Source organism: Mirounga angustirostris, unplaced genomic scaffold (genome assembly GCF_029215605.1).
Source record: "Mirounga angustirostris isolate CCGP_5_RB_7025 unplaced genomic scaffold, mMirAng1.0.hap1 SCAF_3, whole genome shotgun sequence".
Lineage (NCBI taxonomy): Eukaryota > Metazoa > Chordata > Mammalia > Carnivora > Phocidae > Mirounga > Mirounga angustirostris.
Window position 1 is genome coordinate 117,837,260 of NW_026991711.1, and position 23,489 is coordinate 117,860,748.

Here is a 23,489-nt window from a genome sequence, read left to right on the forward strand (position 1 = left end):
GTGTACATTATATAAAATTAAAATTTATATGCCAATTATCTAATATATAATTACATAAAATATATAATATTTTGTGTTATTTTTATGATTATATCTTTTAACTCAAGATCATTCTGATAACCTTATTACTACCATTGGCACTTTTTACTCTAGGAACTGCAGGCATGATCATTAGTCAAGAAGTCAAGTCCCTTCTGCTCCTTGATGGTGTGAAGACAGAGGTTTCTTATCTAGGATGGAGAGAGGTTTACACCATTCCTAAGGCCTGGGAAGAAGGGATGACAGAGAGCTAGGGAGCAATTGGGAGGTGGCTGGTTGCACAAATGTGTGCTGAGCACATGGGCCATTACCGAGCTAATGTGCTTCTGTGTCTCCTTGACACGTTTTACTTCAGGCAGGTCAGGAATTGGGATTCCTTGTCCAATGGCTTCCTTATACTTCACCTGCAGGTATAAAAATGGGAACATGTGCATGTGTTTGGTTAGGAGCTCTGCAGTTTGTAAAGTCACAATTTAAATAATACAAACTCTATACTTAGTGTGCACGGGGCTCCATTCTAACACTAGGTCAGAGGACAATGCTTGGTCTCTCTCCTGTCCGTTCGGGGTGGAGCAGAGGGGGGTCCATACTCAGACTGTAGCCCCTTACCTTTCCTGTGCACTCAGATGTTGTTATACCCAACAGTTCGTTTGGCTAGGACCAATACATTCACAACATATACCCAGGAAGGTTGAATTTTCGACTTTAACATATTTTACTTTCTTACAAGTGACAAGGAGTCTCTCCTTGACTAAACTTCAGTCAGGGTCCTCTGAATCTTCTTCCCAAATAGGCCTCAACTTTTGGATTTCTGAGTCTATCTTTGTATCGCCTGATTGTAGCAAGGATCCTGCTAAGTCAGTTTAGCGAGAATCCCCCTACCCTTGGCATGTCTTCACCCTTGATATCTGACCAAATTCCCTACCCCACCAGCCCCACCAGGCAACATCTGGTCACCCTGGCCTGCCACCAGCAAAAATCATGTTAGGTAGGTTCAGCCAGAACCTCCCTTACCCCTGACAGTTTCTCAAATTTTCTATCCTCCGCCTGCCTCTTTATCCACCCCGCCCCCGCCCCGATTATAAATCCTTACTTTTCCTTGCAATTCCTTTGGAATTGAGCCCAGTTTCATACTGAGATCTCTTTCCCCTATTGCAACAGTCCTGCATAAAATCTGTTTTGACCGGGCGCCTGGGTGGCTCAGTTGGTTAAGCGACTGCCTTCGGCTCAGGTCATGATCCTGGAGTCCCGGAATCGAGTCCTGCATCGGGCTCCCTGCTCAGCAGGGAGTCTGCTTCTCCCTCTGACCCTCCCCCCTCTCATGCTCTCTCTCTCTCAAATAAATAAATAAAATCTTAAAAAAAAATAATCTGTTTTGACCGCTTGAACCACGGTCCAGCTCTGGTTTGCTCTGACATCGGCCTCGGTTTCCCACAGGTAACCTCCCCTCCTGCCACCTGCTCTGGCTGCACTGATTGGGGGATGGCCCTCACCACAGGCACCTGCTTCAGCAGCTTTAGCTGCTTCTGGAGACAACAGTTTTGAGTGCAGCTCAGCCCTCAAAGTAAATTATCCAAGGAAGGCAGAAAACGCAGCGGATGAGTCTCTGGTAGGGGGGCGAGGGGGGTCTTTACCGAGCTAATGTGGTCCTGTGTTTGCTTCACTCTCAGCATCTCAGGGGTCTTTCCGATTGCCGTTCCCGGCGAGACATCCTCTTTATATAAAACCTGGGGCATTCAGAATCAGGACAACGTTACACAGAAGAAAGGAAAGCCCAGCAATTCCTGGAGGAAGACTAGGAAACATGGCTTCTGTGAAAACAAGACACTAGAGAATGTTCTTAGCCGTGTGCCGGAGGATCTGACGTCTTCCACGTCAGCATCATTAAGTCCAACCATATGTACAACACGGACAACTCTCCAGATCTTGAGATTTAATATTATCATAATGTATTAATACAGAATGAGAAAAACCGGGACGATGCTGATTTGAAAAGACCTCTCCCATATGAAAACAAAATCCATTAAAGAAATGTGAAGTCAGTTATTCTGGGGAAGGATAGTAAAAGAAATCACAATGTCAAAAAGAAATCCATCTTCACGGAGCAAGACAACACATGTTACTGCTCTGGGATTTAAAAAATTAAAAAGAAAAGTTACTTTGTTAGCAGATTTAAGGTGTTATTTCAAATGGCGTCTGGAGTGATGTTTTTAGAGCAAAGCATGGGAAATTTTAACAAATAACCACAAGTATTAACTGGGGAGGTTAGATGTTAATTGTCTGAATCAAGATGAGGCTAGCATATTTTTAAAGAGGAGAAAGGAATTATTAGGTTAGCGTTCAATGGAAAATAAATAGTAAATATACCGAGCTGAAATTCTTTTGATTTTCTTTAACACGTAGTATGTCTGGCGTGTCTTGAACAACTGTAATTTTTCCTTTACTGTTTTTAAGGTCACACTGGTATTGAAGCTATGAAGAAAGAGTAAACATCTTGTTAAGATTTCAACATTTTAAAATATATTTTAAATTGTCTCTATTGTGCAAGGGAAGTAAAAGTCCAAATTAAGATAAAAACCAAATGTCTGTGCCACAACAATCATCGTCTGATAGCTGAAGGGAAACTCTTTAATAAGAATTTTGTAAAAAAAAAAAAAAAATTTTTTTAAAACCCTAAAAATGGTAACGTGTCAAGTTAGATTTTTTTTAAAAAAATGCATCCCTTCCTGAATTAATTTTGAAAATGACAGATGTCACCACTAATGGAAGATGGAGATAGTTCACATACGGTGACAAGAAGCCACTGACAAAGTAGCAGTGGGTCTTCTAGGCTATGATTTGGGGAATACAAGGTGATCTTGGAGAAGAACGGAGCACATGTTTCCTGGGCCACGGGTGGGAGTTGGGGAGGGCTGTCCCACCGCCCCCATGCAGAAGGGAGGCCCAGTGTGTATGCCCAGAGGCAGCCACCATGCCCACCTTATCCCAGGGATCAGTGGGCTGTGTCTTAGAGTCAATGAAAACTTACAAGGCTGAAGTTCTTTTGGTTCTCCCGGACTCTCTGTATCTCTGGGGTGTCCAAAACAGTCTCATAATAGGACATGCATTTCTCTGCATCTTCCTTGTACTTTTTCTGAGAATAGATTCCAAGAAATAAGGACGGTGAACACCACAGGGAAATGGGCCAGTGGGACCTACCACGGCCGTTCCTGCTCAGCAGAAGGAAAGTCCTTTGTAGTTTTCAGACTGTTCATGGACGTTAGGGGGTTGTAAAGCAGAGCCCTCTCTTGGTCAATGAGCTCCATGTCTTTTCTTTCTGGGAGACCTGAGCATGGGCATTTAATAAAACCCACTGTCATGGCAAAGAGAGCAGAAGGAGGCCCCTGCTGGCTGGTCCACACAGAGGAAGGTGACAGACAACCAGGCTCCTGGCGATGGGGTGTCTCCTGTGAATGGGATGGGGCCATTTAGCCAGGAGCCAGACGACCAACAGGCAGGGAGAGAAAAGCAGGGGGGTGAAGAGCCATCAGCAGGCCTGTGTAAAGCTGGCCTTCACCGGTGACGAGGCGATTTTCACTGAGCTCTGAACAGGTTGGGGGTTCCTGCTACAGGCCCGGCAGGGAGGTGCCGCAGCTCCGGAGGCCCCTCTAAACAGACCTGGGGCCGCCATTATGCCCGACTGACCAGCCATGGCTCCGAGCCAGCCGTCCCCGTTCTCGGGCTTTCCCGCCCCTGCCGGCAGAGGCCGCCTGCAGGTAAACAGGCTTGAGCGATGGAATGTAGAAAAGCCCATGAAGCGGCCCACCTCAAAATATCCGTAAGCCCTAAGTGACCAATGGATGGCTTACAATGAGGCGCAGTTACCAAACAGGGAGGATTCCGTACGTTGCCATCCCTTCCCATCTCCCCCCTTTAAAAGCAGTCCCCGGCCACTACCTCCTTGCAGACTGCCTCTCTGCCGTCCTGCCCTCCGCCCCCGGCGCTGTGGGCCCAAAACTTCTCCCTCCTTTGTTCTGCCTCAGGTGAGTTTTTTCACTGCCAGCGCCACCAGCTTCCACCGGATCGTGGTCCCCCATCCAATTGAGAGACACCCCACTTAGGCACCACTCTGCCTAGCCTCTGGCTGAAGACTGTGCACAGAGGTCTGCTCTTCCTCCCAACACCTGTGCCACTGGTCCCGAGACTGAGCTGTTCACTTCCCTTAACCTTTGCAGCACAACACTTCCTCCACCTTTGGGCCAGATTGATTGATTGATTGATTGATTATTTATTTATTTATTTATTTGACAGAGAGAGACATAGCGAGAGCAGGAACGCAAGCAGGGGGAGTGGGAGAGGGAGAAGCAGGCATCCCGCAGAGCGGGGAGCCCGATGTGGGGCTTGAACCCAGGACCCTGGGATCATGACCTGAGCCGAAGGCAGACGCTTAACGACTGAGCCACCCAGGCGCCCCAGATTTTTTTTTTTTTATTGCTCGTCACCGAGTCCTTTCACTTTTCTCTCCAGCTTTCTTTTCTTTTTTTTTTTAAGATTTTATTTATTTATTTGACAGAGAGAGACAGCGAGAGAGAGAACACAAGCAGGGGGAGTGGGAGAGGGAGAAGCAGGCTTCCCGCAGAGTGGGGAGCCCGACGCGGGGCTCGATTCCAGGACCCTGGGATCATGACCTGAGCCGAAGGTAGACGCTTAACGACTGAGCCACCCAGGCGCCCCTCTCTCCAGCTTTCTTTAGCTCCAGTTTCTCCCACTTTTTAGGGAAGTTTGGGTGTGGAGGGCTGAGGAAAGGCTAGCTACTTTTGCAAGGGGATAAAACTATTCTTTCTACATCTCTTTCATCTAAACTGTATTACACACAAATTACGAATTACATTTATGTGTTGAAAGATTTAATCTCCTCAAAGGCAACAAAGAAGCCGTTTTAACCAGTAAGAGATTTTCAGCCCAGACTTTGAACAGGAAGCCAGTTAAAACAAAGATTTCTGGAAGGAAAGAGCAGTTCACCACCTTCCTAGTTCAGGAAAAAGTCACCTGAATGACTCCTCTTCGTTATGCAAATGTAAGGCAAACAGTTCCATGGTCCTGGGAAAGCGGTAAGACCCGTCCTCCTTTTTTTTCTTTTTTCTTTTCCTTTTGTTTTCTTAAGGTTAAGCAAAAGCCGCTGCCGTAACTGGTTTGCTGAGCTAGTGCTAGTCACTAAGAGCAGTGGTTAGTCTGTACTTGGAACTTGGGGGTGTTCTGAGAGTGAAGAGTCCCAGACCCCTGGCATTAGGAAGTATGTAGTATATTACCCTGAATTTGTAGGTCCATTCACACTGCTTGCATTAACCCCCAGTATGAGACTCAGAAGTTATAAAATACATACTTTTCACTGGCAACCGAGAAGCAATTTTGTAGAAAGCATCAGCACCACTACACCACTCAAAGGTAAATACTAATCTAAATTGGGAAGGAAGAAATCTGCCTGGCCATATCTTAGGCCTTGAGGAACTAGGCTGAGGAAACCTCCAAGGGGACAGAGAAAGTGGCTTAATTCTTCCCTTGAACAAGCCTGCGCTCTGAGGTTTTCCTTAAAGATTAGCAATGGGAAAGGCTCAAAGTTCTATGGCCGACAAGCCCTCACAGCCTCAAGAATGTTGGCGTCCTTCAATGAACACAACATGGTAGTCTGGGGCCCAGATAATTTTGGTAATAAAATGCTTCCCCATTCCCCCCCCCGAAAAAGGTTCATTTCTCCCATTTGAATATATCTGTTTCTTAAATAAACCATTCTCCAGTGATAACTATTTTTTTCATGTCTAATTTTAGGATATAAAATTATATATTGCTAATGAAGGACTTAAATCCATGATTCCCCTGACCCAACTGGCCATTGAGAGATCGCCTGTGAATATTAAAAAAACAAAAACAAAGAAGCAAACAAACAAATAAAAACAGATTTCCAGGGACTACATCAGGCTTACTAGCTTCAAAATTCCAGGGTGGGGCCAGGAAACCTACACTCCCAGGTGTTTATAAAGCACAGCCTGGTCAGGTCACTATGGCTTTATAACTCATTGCTCAGAAGACAATTTGGAGCTACTTAAATAAATTGCAGATCTCTGATATCACTGAAGATTAAAACAAACAGGGGTACATCCTGCTGTATAAAGGACATCATACTTTCTTTCATTTCTCAGCGTTATCCCTCACAGAGGAAGCAGGGTTAGATCGCGTGGTTGCTGTGGATGACATAGGTCAATCTAGTTAAGAAGATTATGGACTGTCTACTTTGTTCCTTCCTGATTTGTACATACAATTTACATCCACATTATAGGAGATTTTACAGGTTAAAATACTGATTCATTAATACGGATGCTACCATGTAAGAGTTCTTCAGTACCTTAAAGTTCCCTCATATAATCTATCTTAATTCTGATACAGAAATCTCACCTCTGACCCAAACTTGCATCACAGATGAATCCCTTCTCCGTTACTGGGCAAAACTGTGATTTGAAAGAGCCTACGTAGGTATTAATGGAAAGACTTCATGATTGGGGTCTATGTGTGATATTGCGATGAATGTCCTTACCTGGCTTGAAAGGTTCTTGACTTGCTGGGCATGAATGATCTCCGGAGTATCAACCACAGAAGTGAAATTGGCTTTTTCCATTTCTGCTAATTGCTTATACTTAATCTGCAAAAGAACACCCAACACTTGGGTAAATGTTTATAATGTACATATTTGTTGATTTCATTTGATTACGAGGTGGTCAATATTTCTTTCCCAAAAGGATTCATTCATTTGAGACTCAACATATATTTTTTCCTTTTGTGTTTATAGCTTTATACTAAAGAGTGAGATTTGGAAAGGTTGAGTCCTAGTTGTTGAAAGACTTACTATCTAGTTGGGTACAGGGGCTGGGAAGGGGAGAAGTAGTGGGAAAGGAGCAAGATAATCAACACCTATTAAGGTATGGATTGTTCACATATTAAGAGCTGGAGGCAGAACAAATAAGCAAAAGATAATGCGAGATGTTAAAAACTACCTTTTAAATTTAGGTCTTGGAAGAAGGGAAAGAAAGAACTCCCAAACTGTTCTAAGCAAGGAATTCTTGGTGCCGAATGGGGGTGGGGGTGGGTATTGACTAAGAAACAAGACCAGGATGTCCGAATCTGTCCTAGCTTCAAGCTCTCCAACTTCTCCCCTTTGCTCTGAATGTCCTCTGTGGCTATAGACTCAGAAAGACCAATGAAAAGGCGGCCGGATGAAGTGTCTGTGCTCTTTCTATCAGAACGGCTTCCACCAGGCAGATGTTTAAAAATGCCACTATAGACATAGGACTGTTAATCAACCAAGTAAGACAACAGAAGGACAACACTGTGTCCTTGTAATCGCGACCAAATTAGGTTGACATGGAATAGTAGCACTGACCTGACTGGCAATATCAGTAGCATTCTTGGCCCTCATGAAGTCGGGGGTTTCATTGGCCATGGCATTCAGGCCTCTTCCTTTGACTTCCAACTCCAAGTCTCTCTTATATTCTTTCTGTAGTAGCATTAAAACAAGAGTTACCTAACTTCCGTGACGAGGCAGTCAATGTACATACAGAGGGACGGTAAATCCACATACTATACCACTATTCGGTTGCTAGTGTTCACCTTTGCTATTCCCTGTGGTCAGATGCAGTGGTGGCCACAGAAACCTGTTTTAGGAAACTGTTCTACTTGTGTCCACATGTGAGGCTTCCTTTTGACCACTTTTAGCATTCCCTACTTAGAAAATCGAAGTAAAAAGGGCATTTTAAATCTGGTTTGCTACATAACTAGTACTGAACTTAGGTGCATAACACTCCAATGTGATGTTTTAATTTAAATGAGCATACCAAATGGATCATGGTTAAATCAAATACTATTAGATAAATAGCAGATTACGAAAGCCACTGGATGCAAACCATAGTATCGACTCATCGGAAATTGAGAGATATATATATATATATATGTATACATATATATATAATTTTTTAAAGATTTTATTTATTTATTTGACAGAGAGAGACACAGCGAGAGGGAACACAAGCAGGGGGAGTGGGAGAGGGAGAAGCAGGCTTCCCGTGGAGCAGGGAACCTGATGCGAGGCTCGATCCCAGGATCCTGGGATTACGACCTGAGCTGAAGGCAGACGCTTAACGACTGAGCCACCCAGGCACACCGAGATATATTTTATTTAACAGTTAATAACCATGTTGGATATGGAATTTGAAATTCAAACCTCTCTCTTTCTTCTCTTTTTTTTTTTGTTGTAACTTGGTTAGGGAGGAGAAGACGCTGTGGGCCTACCTCGTTGAGAATTTGAGTGGCGTTCTTTGCTCTTAGCATGTCAGGCGTGTCTTCCATTTCACTGAGACCCTTCCCACGGATGCTTTCCTCTAGATCTTTCCTGTATTCTTTCTATATCACAAAATAAAAGCAACACCACTGACAAGAAAGCCTGGATCGTTCCTCTTAGGTGAAGAGCCAAACCAAACAAGCAAACAAAGACCAAAAAAAAAAAACCAAACCTCCAATTTTAAGTAGTTACAGCTTAGTGATTAAAGATATGATAAAGGCAGGGTATAAGCTTCATAGTTAATATTAAATATCAGATAAGAAACTAACACATTTCATTAGGTATTCAAGTAAAAAATGAGAAGAATTAACGTGGGTAAGAGATTAGGTGGTAATACCAAACACATGTGAACCCAACTTGAAATCCGCTAAAGTTAGATGGTGATGAAAATGGTAGAAGGAACACATTGATGAGTGTCATTAGTGCAATTATTGGGATCAAGAGCGAAAGCAAAGACCAAGTGGACACTACCTCGCTGGCTATTTTGGTTGCATATTTGACATGTAATAAAGCTGGCGTGACCTCCAGGCCCGTCAGATTTCTGCCTTTAATGGACTCTTCATAATCTCTCTTATATTCTTTCTAATGTGAGTAGGAAGGAAACAGAAATTAAAAAAAGGATCTTTATTACAACTTATTTCTCACACCTAGGAAGAAAAAAAAATCACAACACTGTCCTTCCATGTATGACCCCTTAACTGGATCATAGTTTAGCTAATGGTCACACATTTGAAAGGTATCTGGTTGTTCTGGAAATATTTTGTCTACAACAAATGGCCTCAAGGAGACTCAGAATTTGAGAAGCCTGTTGGGCTCCTCGTTCATATGTCCAGCACTGTAACTGAGGCTGCCCCACCATCTGCCTCACAGCAGGGAAGGACAGCAGAAGGGGAAGGACACGTGCGCCACCAAGACTCTGAATCCACTGTCATCTCTCCTGAGGCAACAAGATTTTGCTTCTGAATTAAAAGTAAGGGCAAAATAACAACACAGAGGAAGAAGAGCCTGAGGGCACAAAATGCAAATTTGGCCTTTTTCATAATCATGACTTATTATTTTTAATCTCCGAATAGATAAGGTAGACAATGAGACACAGAGAAATCCTAAGATTTTGTTCTCCACTGAGTCACAAGCTCCCTCATCTCCTCTCTAATCCCTGGACTAAGCTGTCTCATTGGGAGACTTGGAATAAATGCTGGAACTCCATTTTTATAATTTTTAATTTTGATAGAATTTTAAATTTACAGAAAAGTTGTAAGACTAGTACAAGGAACTTCCATAGCCCCTTTACCCAAATTCACCAATTGTATGAAGTTAGGTTAAACGTTTGATTATTTGGCCTTCTTTACACCAGAAAGCTCCACAGAGTGCTACTTTATTAACAACCATTTAGGTGCCTCGTTAGTGCAGTAGGTAGCACGTCAGTCTCATATTAACAACCATTTATCTTTATGGTTGGAGATATGCCCCATGGGGGAGAGGTAAAAAGCAACCCAAAATAAGTCTGTTTCCCAGTGAAAACTTCCTAAAATTCAAAATAAGATTCCATTCTTCTCTGCTGTTGGTTAAAAAGGAAAAAACCAAATTTTTTTAGATGCTTGTGCTTACATTTCTAAATTTCTAAATAGGAAATAGGGCATCTTGACATCTGATGTTTTGATAAACATCTTGATCATTACTCTTTTGTTTGGCCTGGGGCTTCCTATTAGGAGCATTCCAAAGCCAATGGTGGTTCTGTGCAGAGGGAACTTTCCATTCATCAAAGAAAAATTCATATAACATTCAATATAATTTGTTTCAGTTAAAGTTAAGAATAGTTTGCTATGTTCTAATGCTACAAAAGAGTTGAAATGAAACATATATGATCAAGTATTTACTATTTGGAGCATTTAGTGTAACTGAACCATAACATTTCAGAGACAGAAACATTTTAGCGACCACATGTGAAAAAGTTCCATTACCTACAACTTTTGGATAACAGAAGGCTGGGTACATGTGTGGGCAGAGCTTGTCTTTAACAGCTTGATGGCACGTTTGTGGTGTGTTTTGTAGGACTTACCCCACTTTGCATCTGCTGAGACTCTTTGGCAGTAATATATGTTGGTGTTTCAAAGTCCAACATGGGCTTTCCTCGTTCCTTTTCATAATTTTCTTTGTATTTCACCTAGTGATGAAAAGCCTTATTAGATAGATCTCCTCTGGTCAATTCCCAGACAGAGACCAGTGTAGGGATAGTATTTTTTAACTGATACATCAGTCCACATGGATGGCATCTCATTGCCACTCAAAACAGGTTCTTATGTTTCAGATCTAGCACCTTTTTGTTGTTGCCTGAGAGAAAACACCCTTACTGTCGGCAAGGCAGAATTAGGATTTGTGTTCAATTCAAGAAGACAAAAGAATCACTGCAGAAGAATCAGCTGAGAGAAAGGCCGAGGCAAGGAAATGCATGGGGAACGTCCCCCGTCAGAGAAGGTCGGCCAAGATCAGATAGGCCTAGAGGTGAACACTGTAACCACAGTATCTGTCAATGTTTCTGAGAAATATCTCCAGTTTTTCTTTTATGAAGAATTTTATCAGAGACCTGGGGTCTCGATTCAAGAGATAACACACACAACTTTCTTTATATGTCATGAACTGGATCTAGGTCATAATCCGTCACATATTCAATGAAGCCAATATAAATTCATATAAAAATGAGAAAGAGTTTACATGTGGACTGACTTACTAAGAAATCTGACGTTCTCAAAAGAGCCCTAGTGCTATTTTACAAATACAATGTCGTCATCATTACAAATACAATGTTCCAATCCAATGGAGGATGTGGACATGTGATTACGAGTGGGGGCAGCCCACAGATACTCAGAAATGGAAAGTCAGAGAGACAGAGGCCCTGTTCATACAGCATCTTCATAGCAATGCTCAATCTTAGCAATCTTGCTGAAAATAGAAACCTGGGGGCACGGGCTGCTTCACAGATGACACGAAGACACTTCTAGTAATTTAGCCCTCTCGGTTAATGCCCAACAGGGGACCTAAATAATTCTGGATTTGTGACGTAGGAAGTCATGTGATAGCAAACTCCTTCTCTGAGTCCTTTCTTTGGAGAATCTTAATTATTTTACAAATTTTCAATTCCTTAAATACCCACAGATACTTCAATGGTAGATTTAATCATGTTACTTTTCTGCTCAAAATCCTCCAAAGGCTCTCTGTCATCATTGCAACGTTTCCTAAGTGGGGGTGCAGACTCATGAGGGCACACTGGGGTTATCGTATTGGGACTGTCCCCCTTGTAACATAATCTTTATGCTTCCAGCCCGTCAGTGATCTGAGTAACACACATTGCATGTATAGACACTACTTCTCCAATACGTGTTGATGCTGTGATGCATAGCATAAAATTTTGTTTCAAAATGCTGCTAAATTCCAAGCTCCCCTATATCTTTGGACATTTTCCTCCAGCAATGGTTACTAAAACTATCACTACCATTCTGAGGGGGAATTCATGAACGTTCTTGACACTGTAGCTGAACGTGCTTCAGGGAAAAAAGTCTTGATTGACTTACTATGCTCTGTAACTCTGTGGCCTCCTTTAGATGAAGCTGCTCCAGATTATCAGGTATTGTGTGGTAGTGGCCTTTACTCTTCTCATAGTTCTTCTTGTACTGGTACTGAGGGGAAGATGGCAAAAAGGCACATGGATGGAAAAGCTGCTCAGCATTTCTGTTTTTCCCTTTTAGGTTAGATATTTACACAGCAGCATCGTCAAGACCAAACTAAGAGCAGCAAACACTAAGTGGGGGGTTACGCAAATGTGTCAAAGGAGGAAGATCCACATCCAGTACTGCCCAGTTGATACAGGATGGCCAACACTTAGGTTATATGGCGTATTCAAAGGAGGTTGGAAAAGTGAAAAGTGAAAGAAATTACTCCAAACCATGATTCCCTGTCCTTAGAAGCAGGGAAGGACTTAGTTAATTGGAAAATACAAAGTTTAAATATTCTAAGAATAAAAGCTTTTTTACATTCTGAGAGGTGTCACAATCCGTAGAGAGTTGACAGACTAATGCTGTAATTTGGAAGGATGCATTCACACAAAAGAGCTTTCTAATAAATCTAGCATCCCGGAAGCAGAGAAGGAGATGTATGTGAGCTCAGCAGAGGAATTCCGCTGCAAACGGGTGAAACGTGCTGTTTCTACAGCAAATGACTGAGCTTACAGAACTGGCAAGGTGGCTTGTATTCAGCACATGATTCATTATCAGAGATTCCTTCATATCAGTCACAGGCTTGTGAAGTTTCTTCAGGTCAGCTTTATATTTAACCTGCATGTGAAGGGGGAAGAACGAAATCACATAAACAGGAACTGGAAGACATACTAATGGAAGCCATGGTAAGATATCCCACCCGGAAACAAATACTGGAGGTGGTGATGAAAATCCACACACCTCATTCGCAGTGGCTAAAAAGTGGAAACAACTCAAGTGTTCACCAACAGATGAATGGAGAAGTAAAATGTGGTGTATACACACAATGGGATATGATTTAGTCATAAGAAGAAATGCAATTCTGACAAATGCTACAACATGGATGAACCTTGAAAACATGATGCTAAGTGAAGCAAGCCAGACCAAAAAAGGGACAAATATTGTATGATACCATTTATATAAGATTTTCTAGTAGGCAAATTCACAGGGACAGAAAATAGATTATAGAGGTTACCAGAGGCTAGGGGGAGAGAGGAATGGAGTTATGGCTTAATGGTTGTACAATTTCTGTTTGGGGCAATGGAAATAATAGTGGTAGCTGGACAATATTGTGAACGTAATCAATGCCACTCAACTGTACGTTTCATTTATTTACTTATTTATTTAAGCAATCTCTACACCCATGGGGCTCGAACTTACAGTGCTGAGATCAAGAGTCGTATGCTCTTCTGAGCCAACCAGGTGCCCCTCATTTGTACATTTAAAAATAGCTAAAACGGCAAATTTCAAGTTATATATTTTGCCACAATTAAAAAAAAAACGTACCTCACTTGCGAGATTGTTTGCATCTTTCATGACTTTGTAGAGCTGGCTGTCTTTTGGATTGAATTTTGGTGTTTTGCCCTTCTCTTTGTCGAAATTTTCTCGGTATTTAACCTAAGAGCAAATGCAAAATTCCAAATTATTTCTGAACATGAATTAATTTGAAAACTAAGAAATGGAGGAAATATAAATACAAAAGAATAGGTTACATATAAAGTGATCATATAACTTACTATCCGCACTAGGATGCTTTTAAGAGTAAAGAAGAGCACAACCAATGTTATGTTGGGGCAACAGGCAGTCAAGGGTAAGACTGAGTATTATAGTATTGCCTCACTCGTTTTTATATTATCCAGAGGTAGGAAAGATAATCACCTCTTTTTAATGCAAAACAAAAGTAAGTGGAAAAAGGCTAAAGGCTTCAGGCTCCATTCAGTGATCTAGTGGAGCCTTCTGACCCTAGGAACCACCAAAACCAAAAGCATTTTAGGTCTACTGTAAGGAGTTCAAAGAGGGGTTGTAAATGGTCCAGAAGAGTGAGACATAGGAATCTGTTAATTAGGAGAATTTATTGTAATTTTAAAATAGTACTTTGGCTAGATCATTTTGATTTTTTCAAACTTGGCAAAAAATGGCCTGAGTAAAAAAAAGAACAGAGTGTGGGGGGGCAAGACCCTCAATATGATTTTAGGCTAGAAGAAAGAAGTGAGATATTTTACAATAACGACAAAAATAAGATTAAGTATACTTTTAGGATACTTAAAAGTAAAAAAAATGCAAAGGGCTAACTTCAATTTAAAGAATAAGCATAAATACCAGCTTACTCTACTAATAGCTGTTCCAAATTTTAATACATTTTTTATATTTCCAAGGTCGTGCCACCATCAAGGTAAAAACAAAGAAATGATTTCGATGTTGAAATTTTGAAGACTTTGCTGTTTTTGAAAATTGAGAGGCTCGCATTTCTAATCCTGAGTGAAACCTCAGATGTGGACAAGGGTTTACTCCCTGTGGAAGGCTCGCCTCAGGGTTTATAGCTCTCAGTGTGGCCCCAGGCCCACAGGGTCTTACCGATGTGGGGGCCTGCCCCATCCTGACTTTGCTGTCTGACTGATACTTGGGTAGAATACCTCAAAGGCCAAAGGAGAGGGCAAAGGCACAGGGCTGCATCTTACGACGCCTCCATGATGGGGCATTTGAAGAAAACTAATGTACTCATCAGGGATGTAGGACTGACACCAGCAAACTGACATCTTTCCCTTTTTCTCAGCTATTTTCTTAACCTCGGTCAGGGCACTGACCAAGTTACACTCTTTTCTGTTGATTCTGTGTTGGAATGTGTAGAATGCTATAGAACTTTGTTGAAGGATTTACTTCTGTGCACGACCATGCCCTCCCTCTGGAACACGCCACTTGGAGTAGGAAGATAGAGTAGACTTGCTCAATAAATGTGATTTAATTGAATGAAAGGAAGAGAGTTGTCATGCCTAGGTAAAATAGCTGAAGAAGATGATTTACAGGAAAATTCAACAGAATGAGGCATTTCCCCTCAGAACCCTGGATATACCTTGATTATGTATCACCCCAAACTGTAATTATTTATCTATGGACATAAAGACTGAGGACATCTGTTCACCCCCCCAGTTCTCAGCCCAGTCATGCAATGTGCAGATGCTGAACGGAAGAATAAAGGTGACTGCATCTGGTTGGGTTCTAGAAGTTCGAATTTCATGACTCTTGCCTGTTAAATTCCCACAGGTGACTCAAGTATGAATGCCACCCTTGGGATATAATCCCACTACCTGAGAAGAGGTGCCTGGAGGACCTCACAGGCTGATGTTTTTGTTCCATGAAGACTGTTAAGCACACAAACATCTAGACATACACCCATAAATGGAAAAGTAGAGAATGAGAAAGGCCTGGAGATATTAGAGAGAAACAAGAGACAAGGTCCTTGGCAGACTTTTACGATCTAACTTTTCAAAGCTCAGCAGCGCTATCAAAGACCCAGGATCTCTTTTGTTGCTACTCCTGCATTTCCGTGCTGGGAATCACGTCTTCCTGCAAGGTTTTTCACATGAGAGATGCCACTCGCCCATCTGTATTACCTGGCTGCTCAGCCTGGCTGCCTTCTTGGCCATTTCAATGTCTGGGCGACCAAGCATGCTTAACCCATGACTGCCTTCCTTGCGGTGTTTGGCTCTGTACTCCACCTGAATCAAAGAAAACCAAAATGGACAATACATTCTAAGAGGTGGGTGCCTTGTACTACTTGGTGGCTGTGACCTCTGGGGAGCAGATACATTTTCACCACATTCTTACCTCACTGGCCTGTTTGGCCGCCTGCGTGGCCTTCTTGATGTCTGGCCGATCAGCCACCGTGGTGTAATGCAGGTTTTCTTTGGCATCTTTTTTATATGCGACCTTTATTTGGAGAGAAAAAAATGTTTACTCACGTGGGAGATATGCTGTCTTTGAAAAAGTCCTCATCAAGCACAAGCAACCGTTTTATTAAAACCAAACTGATTTTTTAAATTACCCTATTTTTTAAACTACCAGATAGGGAAATTAGGAATACCACTCAATGAAACCAGCCCAATTTGCACCAATATGCACCAATTTGGGATCCACTGGCTCAGCGGGCCCCCTGAGAGTGTGAACAGGGGGAACTTACATTACTCTGCTTCTTGGCCACTTCCATAGCATGCTTCACCTCCGGGGGCTCCAGCATGATGGAATAGTTGGATTTCCCTTTCTCCTTGACGAACTTCTTTTTGTAATTTGTCTAAATAGAGCCAGAATTACTTATGTGAGCAGAGGAATCAGGGAAAAGAACTGATTTACTTGAAGAACTAGGAGATCTCCAGGAAAATCCATGGCTCCCCATTCTGGCATCAGGCTGGAACCTGGATCTCTGATCCATAGTCTAGCTCTTCCTTGTCCTTTCCGTCCTGGAACCCAACACTTGTAACACATGGCAATCCTGGGAGAACTGACTACAAGCAAATTAAACTCTAGCTTTTAAAAACATATGGAACCATATAGGGCTCATAAAAATACAATAGCGAGATTATTAAAGCATTATTGATAAGGACAAAGCGGGCAGGGATTACTGAGAAAAAAAGTAGAGATTTTACTTCTCTAAAATTGTTCAGCAGTTTAATGATAGGAGAGGCCATTCTTAATCAGCAATGCTTCCCCCTTTTATTAACGCTAGGTTCCTGACATCTTATAGCGCAGATAACATGTCCTGTGGCAAAATGCCCATTTACCATAGTTGCCATAATAGGAAACCTACTAAATATGGAGTCCTCCCTTAAAGCAGAATTGAAAATTCACACACAGGCACTGATGATGGTTAAGGGTGAAGCGACGTACAGGAAAGCAGTTATAAGCAAAAAGGCAGCTCGCCCCGGATTGCCCGGGATCCTAAGGTCGAGTGGTGGTGCTGCCACCAAGAGTCCTGGGGCTGGTCACTTACATCACTGACATTCTTGGTCACTTCCTTGACATGGATGGTGTCCCTGGTCTCTGGCAGTGTTGTGTACGAGCCCTGGGCCAAGTGCTTCTTGACGTAGTCCTTGTACTTGTTCTGCGGGAAGCCACAGAGAGCTTGTTAAGAGTGTCTGCCTGGGGCATTAGTCCAAGACGGGAGCAGAGCATATGTCGCTGGAGGATTACCTCAGACACCAGCTGGCTGACTGTCTTTGCCAGGAGGATCTGCGGAGTGTCAGGCACAGCATGGCAGGTTCCTCTTTCCTTGACGTGTTTCTCTTTGTATTTCAGCTGCAGGGGTGAAAAAAATATTTCTTTAGCTCCTCTGGGTAGCCGGTATTATTTATGCAGTCCCCGAATCACTAGATGGAGCTGGGAAAACAGAATCACTGACACAGTAACATTAAACTCAATAAAAGGTCTGATGTTGGGAAATCTTGGGAAATAGCCGAAAGAGATTTTCTTTCTCTCTTGCAAGTTGAGGCTTTACTAATGATCAAAATGGATCTCATGATGAATCTTTATACACCTAGCCTTAGTTCAAAGGACTTTCAAACATGTCATTTGACCCACTCCTGAATCCTGGGAGGCATTATTATTTCTCCTTTACAGATGAGGAAACATAGGAAGAATATGATCACACAAAAATGCATATTTCCTCATAGAATCCAGCCAGAACTTCAGTTCCCAATTCTCGCTGCGTGAATGATCTTGCGGTGCAGTATATATCAAGAATGGTCACCTGGATTTTATAGCTTCCCCTGCCTGTCGCCCTGCTCTGCCACGTCACTGGCATTCACTGGGGACAGGGTCATGTTTCAGGACCCAGCAGCCTCCTCCGTCCTTCCCTGGTGTCGCTGGGGACTGTGCCCCAGAGAACGGCCCTGAGCCAGGTTAGGTGTCACAGAAGGCACTAGATACTTACGTCACTTTCTATTAAAGAATTCCTCAGGGCCAGCACCATGTCTTTATCATCAGTGACAGAAAGCTTGCAACCTCTGAGGAACTCTCGGTCCAGCTTATACTCAAACTGAAACAGAAGAAGGGCAGAGGAAGAAGCCGGCATTTACTATAATCTGTAAGGAATCCTCCTTTTAAGGGTACTATGAGGACTTGCCACCAAAATGGAGGCAGAGGCTTCCTGGCCCCTCACTGCCTGCTAGGCTCCCCCTCTCTAGCCCCGCGGCCAGGACCAAGCCCTCCCTGCCTGCTCACCCCCAGTTCCTCCCCAGCCTCACCCAGGACTCTGCACCCTAGTGCTGGTGCCCAGCTGTGGGAGACCAGGCTCCAAGGCAGGTCTGCTTCCTGCGCTTGCCTCCCACCCCTCACACCACCCCCCATCCTTCTGGGATCTCGAGTGAGCTAGGCTGACACCCACGACAGCGGTTATTATGAGTAATTATTCATGCTTCTCAGGCATGTCAGAGAGCCCGACTGTCCCCTCTTACATCGCTCTGCTGCAGGGATGACTTGGCCGCCTGGATGAAGTCCGGTCGGTCGGGGGTCCACCTCCAGTGGGCTTTGTTGGCTTCATACTGCTTCTTGTAGTCCAGCTGTTTGTAAGAAGACGAAAATAGGTCAATTCGTTCAGTGGGCTGAATTCATAACCACGCGTGGCACAGAGGGACCCATCATGCTCCTCAACATACAACAAATCATGGTTCTTGATGCAAGTGAGAGCCCCAGTTAACATTTCTGTACAATTTATGCCACTAGTCAGCCACTGAAGAGGTCATCTCGTGGGACCGTTTGGTCTCAAAATAGGGGCTAAAAATTGTATAGGCCTCCAGGTGAAATAATTCTACAGTCCCTTTAACTCTGTCAGTGCAGCTTTATCATCTTCGCAGTCAAGGGCTTTTAATTTCTAGCTAACCTCAGGCTTAATCTTTCTTAAATGATTAAACTTACAGTATTTATTTCATGCCAGACACTTTTCTTCGTGCTTTGTAACTACTACCTCATTTAATCTTTGCAACAGCTGCATGAAATTGACAACTGAGGAACCAACCAGAGGGTTAAACAAACTGCCCAAGGGGAGGCAGCTCGTAAATGATGGAAATGACAGAAATGACGGAAATGACGGAGCTGGGACTCAAACCGGAAGAGAATGGCTCCAGAGAGGCTCGCACACTTGCTAGACCTTCCCCAGAGCTGGCCATTTGGCTGCCTGGGGCCAAATCTGAGGCACAGGACCACACATAGCTTAATGTGTGTCCTTGGAAGAGCCCTCAGTAGCAGGCACTTTTCTTTCCTCACTCTTATTCTCTGTTTTGTCAAGGTATAATTTGCACATAATCAACTCTGCATACTTTTGAGGAGTTTTTCATGAGGTTTGCTTTTGATGCCATGGGTTTCTACCCATTATTGTTAAATTTTTCAAACATACAACAGAGCTGCAAGAATCCTAGAGAATACCCGTACATCCACTGCCTAGACTCTACATTGTACATTTTACTGCATTTGCTTTTTCACACACCCATCCTGCTACCTACCCAGCCCTCAATCCATCCTCGGGACACCTGTAAGCTGCCTGCCTGCCCCGAAGGGTATTTGCTGACCCTGAGTAATATATGTTCTCTCTGGCACTAGTGGGCATTCATTGGATTATAATGGTTTCGTTATGTAACCATTTATATATTTTTTAGAAGTTAATACTCATCAAAATGCACAAAAATATTTCTGTGGTTGAGGCTTTAAGATGTCCCACCACACACACACACACACACACACACACACACTAAAAGAGTCCGCAGGGAGATCTGAGCAGGACAAAGACATGGGCTAACTTCTGACAGCCTCAAGTGACTAAAATGTGCTTGCGTGCGTGCGTGCGTGTGTGTGTTTTCCAGAAGAAGCAGGTTCTAGAGCCGGGCAAGAGGAAGATATAGAGGGTAGAGGGAATGAAAGATGCTGAGACACTTTCCAACATGCAACCTTCATTCCAGAACTAAATCTCCTGTTTCTCAGCCACCTGGCAGGGAGCCTGAGTGGGTACAACACCGGTGTCATGTGGTTTGTCACCCTGGCTCTTCCCCACTCTCCTCTGTGAGAACCAAAGACAGAATTTAGATTCCAGCATCAGCAGTCATGCTGCTGGGGCTCTTGATCCAGACTCATGAGCGCTCAATCACCTGAAGAGATGTAAAAGGAGATCACGTGTCCTGCAGAAGCTAAATCCCCCATTAGCCTTGGGAAAGTTTCTGGAACTTACGTTGGTGTTGACTTTGTAGGCATCCTTGGCTGCTTTGATATGAACAGAGTCTGGCACAATGGTGCAGTTGGACTTATTTCTTTGGTAAACTTCTTTGTATTTCAGCTATGGGAGGAAACACAGTGAGACAAGGTTAATTTTTATAGTGGCCTACCAAGCATTAAAAAAGCAAGAAATTAAAACCATGACTATAGTACATAATGCTTCTTAAGACAGAATAAACCCGTTGTGAAGAAAAAATCTCAGATCTTAAAACTAGCTCCCCGGAACTGAGTATGGTCACCAGTAGCACCATAGGATTTATGTCCCCTGAGCTTGGCTGAAAGGGCCATGTGTCTTTTTCCTTCCCCAACTCAGAAAATACTGAGTTCAGAACATCTTGAAAACTGCTGATGGAAGAGAAACTTTCCCTCACTAGCTCACCCCGATGGTGTTGGTCTTGCCTTTCGTCTGTGCCCCCACAGTTCTGGCTGTTCTCATATCATGTTGTAATTATGTGCTTATCTATTCTTCCATTAAGATGAACCCCTTGAGAGCGAAGGTTGTGTACCAATAAGTATGTGACAAATGAAAGAATTGATGGATGCCATCCATTACCCTCATTGCTAGAGCCAAATCTAGCAAGTTGGGGCATGTGTGGGTTTGGATGGGAGGGAGAGGGATGGGGAAGGCTTAGCTTCTGTGGGCTCAACCCAACCCATCCTGGGCCTGGCAATTCTAGCTCCACCCACTTCTGCTACTCTTAAATACAGGCCCTGGGACATCGTCGGGGCCTTCTTACTACTTATTGCAGAGTATATTCGTTTTTTTGTTTTTAAGATTTATTTATTTATTTGACAGAGAGAGGGAGGGAGAAAGTAGAAGGAGGGGCAGAAGGAGAGAATCTTCAAGCAGACTTCCCGCTGAACGTGGAGCCCTCTGAGGGGCTCAATCCCTTGTCCCATGAGATCATGACCTGGCTGAAACCAAGAATCGGACACTCAAACGACTGAGCCACCCAGGCGCCCTGAGGATTTTAGGTTTTAATGTGGTTAAGTCTGAAAGTAAAACTGTTCTAAGGAAGCCCCATAGTCTCATCATACAAATCACAGTTGTCTGCACTTTGCCATGGACCTAGTAAATCAGTGTTTTTAGGGAAAAGGCCTAGAAGTCCATATTTTTCATCAATATCTCTGGTTATTGTTATAATCAGAAAGTTTGGAGGAATGGATACAGAAATGCTTCATTTTTCTACAGTGAGAGGGAATGGGCTGCTTTAGAGAAAAGATCTATCTGATAGAGGTTTATGAACAAGTAATGTTCATGTTTGAAGTGCCGAAACTTATTTTAACATAAAAAATATGAAAAAATATTTTTAAAATGTTTTATACATTCCTGCCTTCATAAACAGTGCACTGGATGTATTTAACATTTTTCATGGCACATAGCAGAGAGGATCTGCTCAGCTGTGCCCAGTCAGTTTGCAGAATCACCAGCAAAAAAAAAGGTGATTTTGTTTTCAAGCCACTAAGTTTTAGGGTGATTGCTACACAGGAATAGATAACTGGACCAGGGTTCATTATATCATGTTAGAAAGAACCCAAGATGAGAGGGGCTGCAAACATTCTGGTACTTACATCACTGACTTCATCTTTGACCTTTTGGACATGCAGCAACATGGGTGTGTCATGGATTGTCGTGTAGCCTCTGGGCTTGGCCTTGTTGTATTCCAACTTATAAAGTATCTGAAGGAGAAGTAAAAGCAGAAGGAAACAATATTGTGCATCTCAGTTTACAATATAATGTAGTGGAAATAATATAAATGCAAAGTTTTTTGTGTTTTTGAGTGTATATAAAGGAAAGAGAATTCTATAAAATCAACAGGCACTTTCATGCTTTCTGCTAAAACTCCATTGCCTCTAAATTGCCAGTTTAGTTGGAATAATTCTTTATCGTAAAAGAAGAATTGTGAGCATAGCAGGACATCTGACATCCCTGCCTCCCTCCCACAAAACAGCAGAATCTTCCAGACATTGTGACAATCAAAAATGTCCCTCCACATTTGCAAATGCTCCCCGAGTCTGAGAATCCATTCAGTGTTTCTTGCACTTACATCACTAATTTGTTTGTTGACTTTCGTAGTACGCAGGTGTTCTGGAGTATCCACGATTGAGGTAAATTTGTCCTTTGATTTTTCATAATTTTTCCTGTACTTGATCTAAATTGTAGAAGAGACGAACAAGTTAACTTGAAGTAGAATAGAGGGCTTTAAGGAAGCTAGTTTTCCTCAAAAGAGTCCCACAGCAAATAGCAGGATTCATAGATAAGCCACACATGTGGGGAATGTGGGACATGGTGTCATACTTTCTCTTTTAATCCTAACAAATGTTTAATATAAAACTGTATTTGATAGCAATAGTGTAATGGAGTGGGCAAATAATAATAATAAATGATATTTTCCGTATTTTTAGACATTAGAAGCTCAGGCCCAGAGAGGTTTAAAAAATTGAACTAAGGGACACATATAGAATGAATCCCAGAGTCAGGACTGGATCCTTGTTCTCTGGACTCTGACAGGTAATGATTCACTTAAAATATGATGCATCAAATATGTATAATGTCTTAAGGTATGTATCCATGTCAAAGATGAAACAGATACACAATAAAAAATGAGTATACACAGTTTAAAGAACTTATCATTTTTAAAAAGATATTCACTTTTGTAATTTCCAAGTCATGAGTTTTTTTCATGCATACAAGCTGTTTAAAGTGGTACAGATACAGAGAGCACAACAAAATTCCATGCATGATTATTTGATGATCATATTAGGACAAAGGAACAAGTTCAGGCAAACAAGATGTTCTTTTTTTTTTTTTTTTAAAGATTTTATTTATTTATTTGAGAGAGAGAATGAGATAGAGAGAGCATGAGAGGGGGGAGGGCCAGAGGGAGAAGCAGACTCCCTGCCGAGCAGGGAGCCCGATGCGGGACTCGATGCGGAACTCGATCCCGGGACTCCAGGATCATGACCTGAGCCGAAGGCAGTCGCTTAACCAACTGAGCCACCCAGGCGCCCAAACAAGATGTTCTTATGGAGACCTCATCCCCCTCATTTCACGTGTTGATTTGGTGTCAAGCTAAAGTGATGAAATGAGTTTCTAATATAAAATATTGATTAAAAACTTTTTTCATGCGGGAACAACGGCATTAAAAAAAAAAAGAAATTATCACTGGGTTTTTTGGTTTTGTTTTTTTTTTGCTGCTTCAAATGTACCTTCCAGCATGTGATGCAAAAGTGGTGGCATGAACTTCAATTGACCTTGTAGAAGGACAATGTCACCAGCAACATTGCCAACAGTGTGTATG

At 42.6% G+C, this 23,489-nt stretch overlaps 1 protein-coding gene across 20 annotated transcripts in view; it reads right to left on the minus strand.

Annotated features, from left to right (window-relative positions):
- The window catches only part of NEB (nebulin), a 215,213-nt gene that overhangs the window by 17,198 nt on the left and 174,526 nt on the right, over window positions 1-23,489 (minus strand). For 19 of the 20 annotated variants that reach the window (XM_064586520.1, XM_064586538.1, XM_064586537.1 and 16 more), the window contains 22 exons: window positions 22,236-22,340; window positions 21,760-21,867; window positions 20,144-20,248; window positions 18,381-18,485; window positions 17,858-17,962; window positions 17,119-17,223; window positions 16,919-17,029; window positions 16,112-16,222; window positions 15,760-15,861; window positions 15,546-15,650; window positions 13,441-13,551; window positions 12,628-12,732; window positions 11,974-12,078; window positions 10,464-10,568; window positions 8,876-8,986; window positions 8,356-8,466; window positions 7,451-7,564; window positions 6,608-6,712; window positions 3,068-3,172; window positions 2,407-2,511; window positions 1,674-1,766; window positions 351-443 (listed from right to left, as the gene is read on the minus strand). In XM_064586520.1, coding sequence (XP_064442590.1) covers window positions 351-443; window positions 1,674-1,766; window positions 2,407-2,511; window positions 3,068-3,172; window positions 6,608-6,712; window positions 7,451-7,564; window positions 8,356-8,466; window positions 8,876-8,986; window positions 10,464-10,568; window positions 11,974-12,078; window positions 12,628-12,732; window positions 13,441-13,551; window positions 15,546-15,650; window positions 15,760-15,861; window positions 16,112-16,222; window positions 16,919-17,029; window positions 17,119-17,223; window positions 17,858-17,962; window positions 18,381-18,485; window positions 20,144-20,248; window positions 21,760-21,867; window positions 22,236-22,340 — 2,325 coding nt within the window. The remainder of the gene's footprint in view (window positions 1-350; window positions 444-1,673; window positions 1,767-2,406; window positions 2,512-3,067; window positions 3,173-6,607; window positions 6,713-7,450; window positions 7,565-8,355; window positions 8,467-8,875; window positions 8,987-10,463; window positions 10,569-11,973; window positions 12,079-12,627; window positions 12,733-13,440; window positions 13,552-15,545; window positions 15,651-15,759; window positions 15,862-16,111; window positions 16,223-16,918; window positions 17,030-17,118; window positions 17,224-17,857; window positions 17,963-18,380; window positions 18,486-20,143; window positions 20,249-21,759; window positions 21,868-22,235; window positions 22,341-23,489) is intronic. The other variant, XM_064586524.1, reaches the window with a different exon arrangement.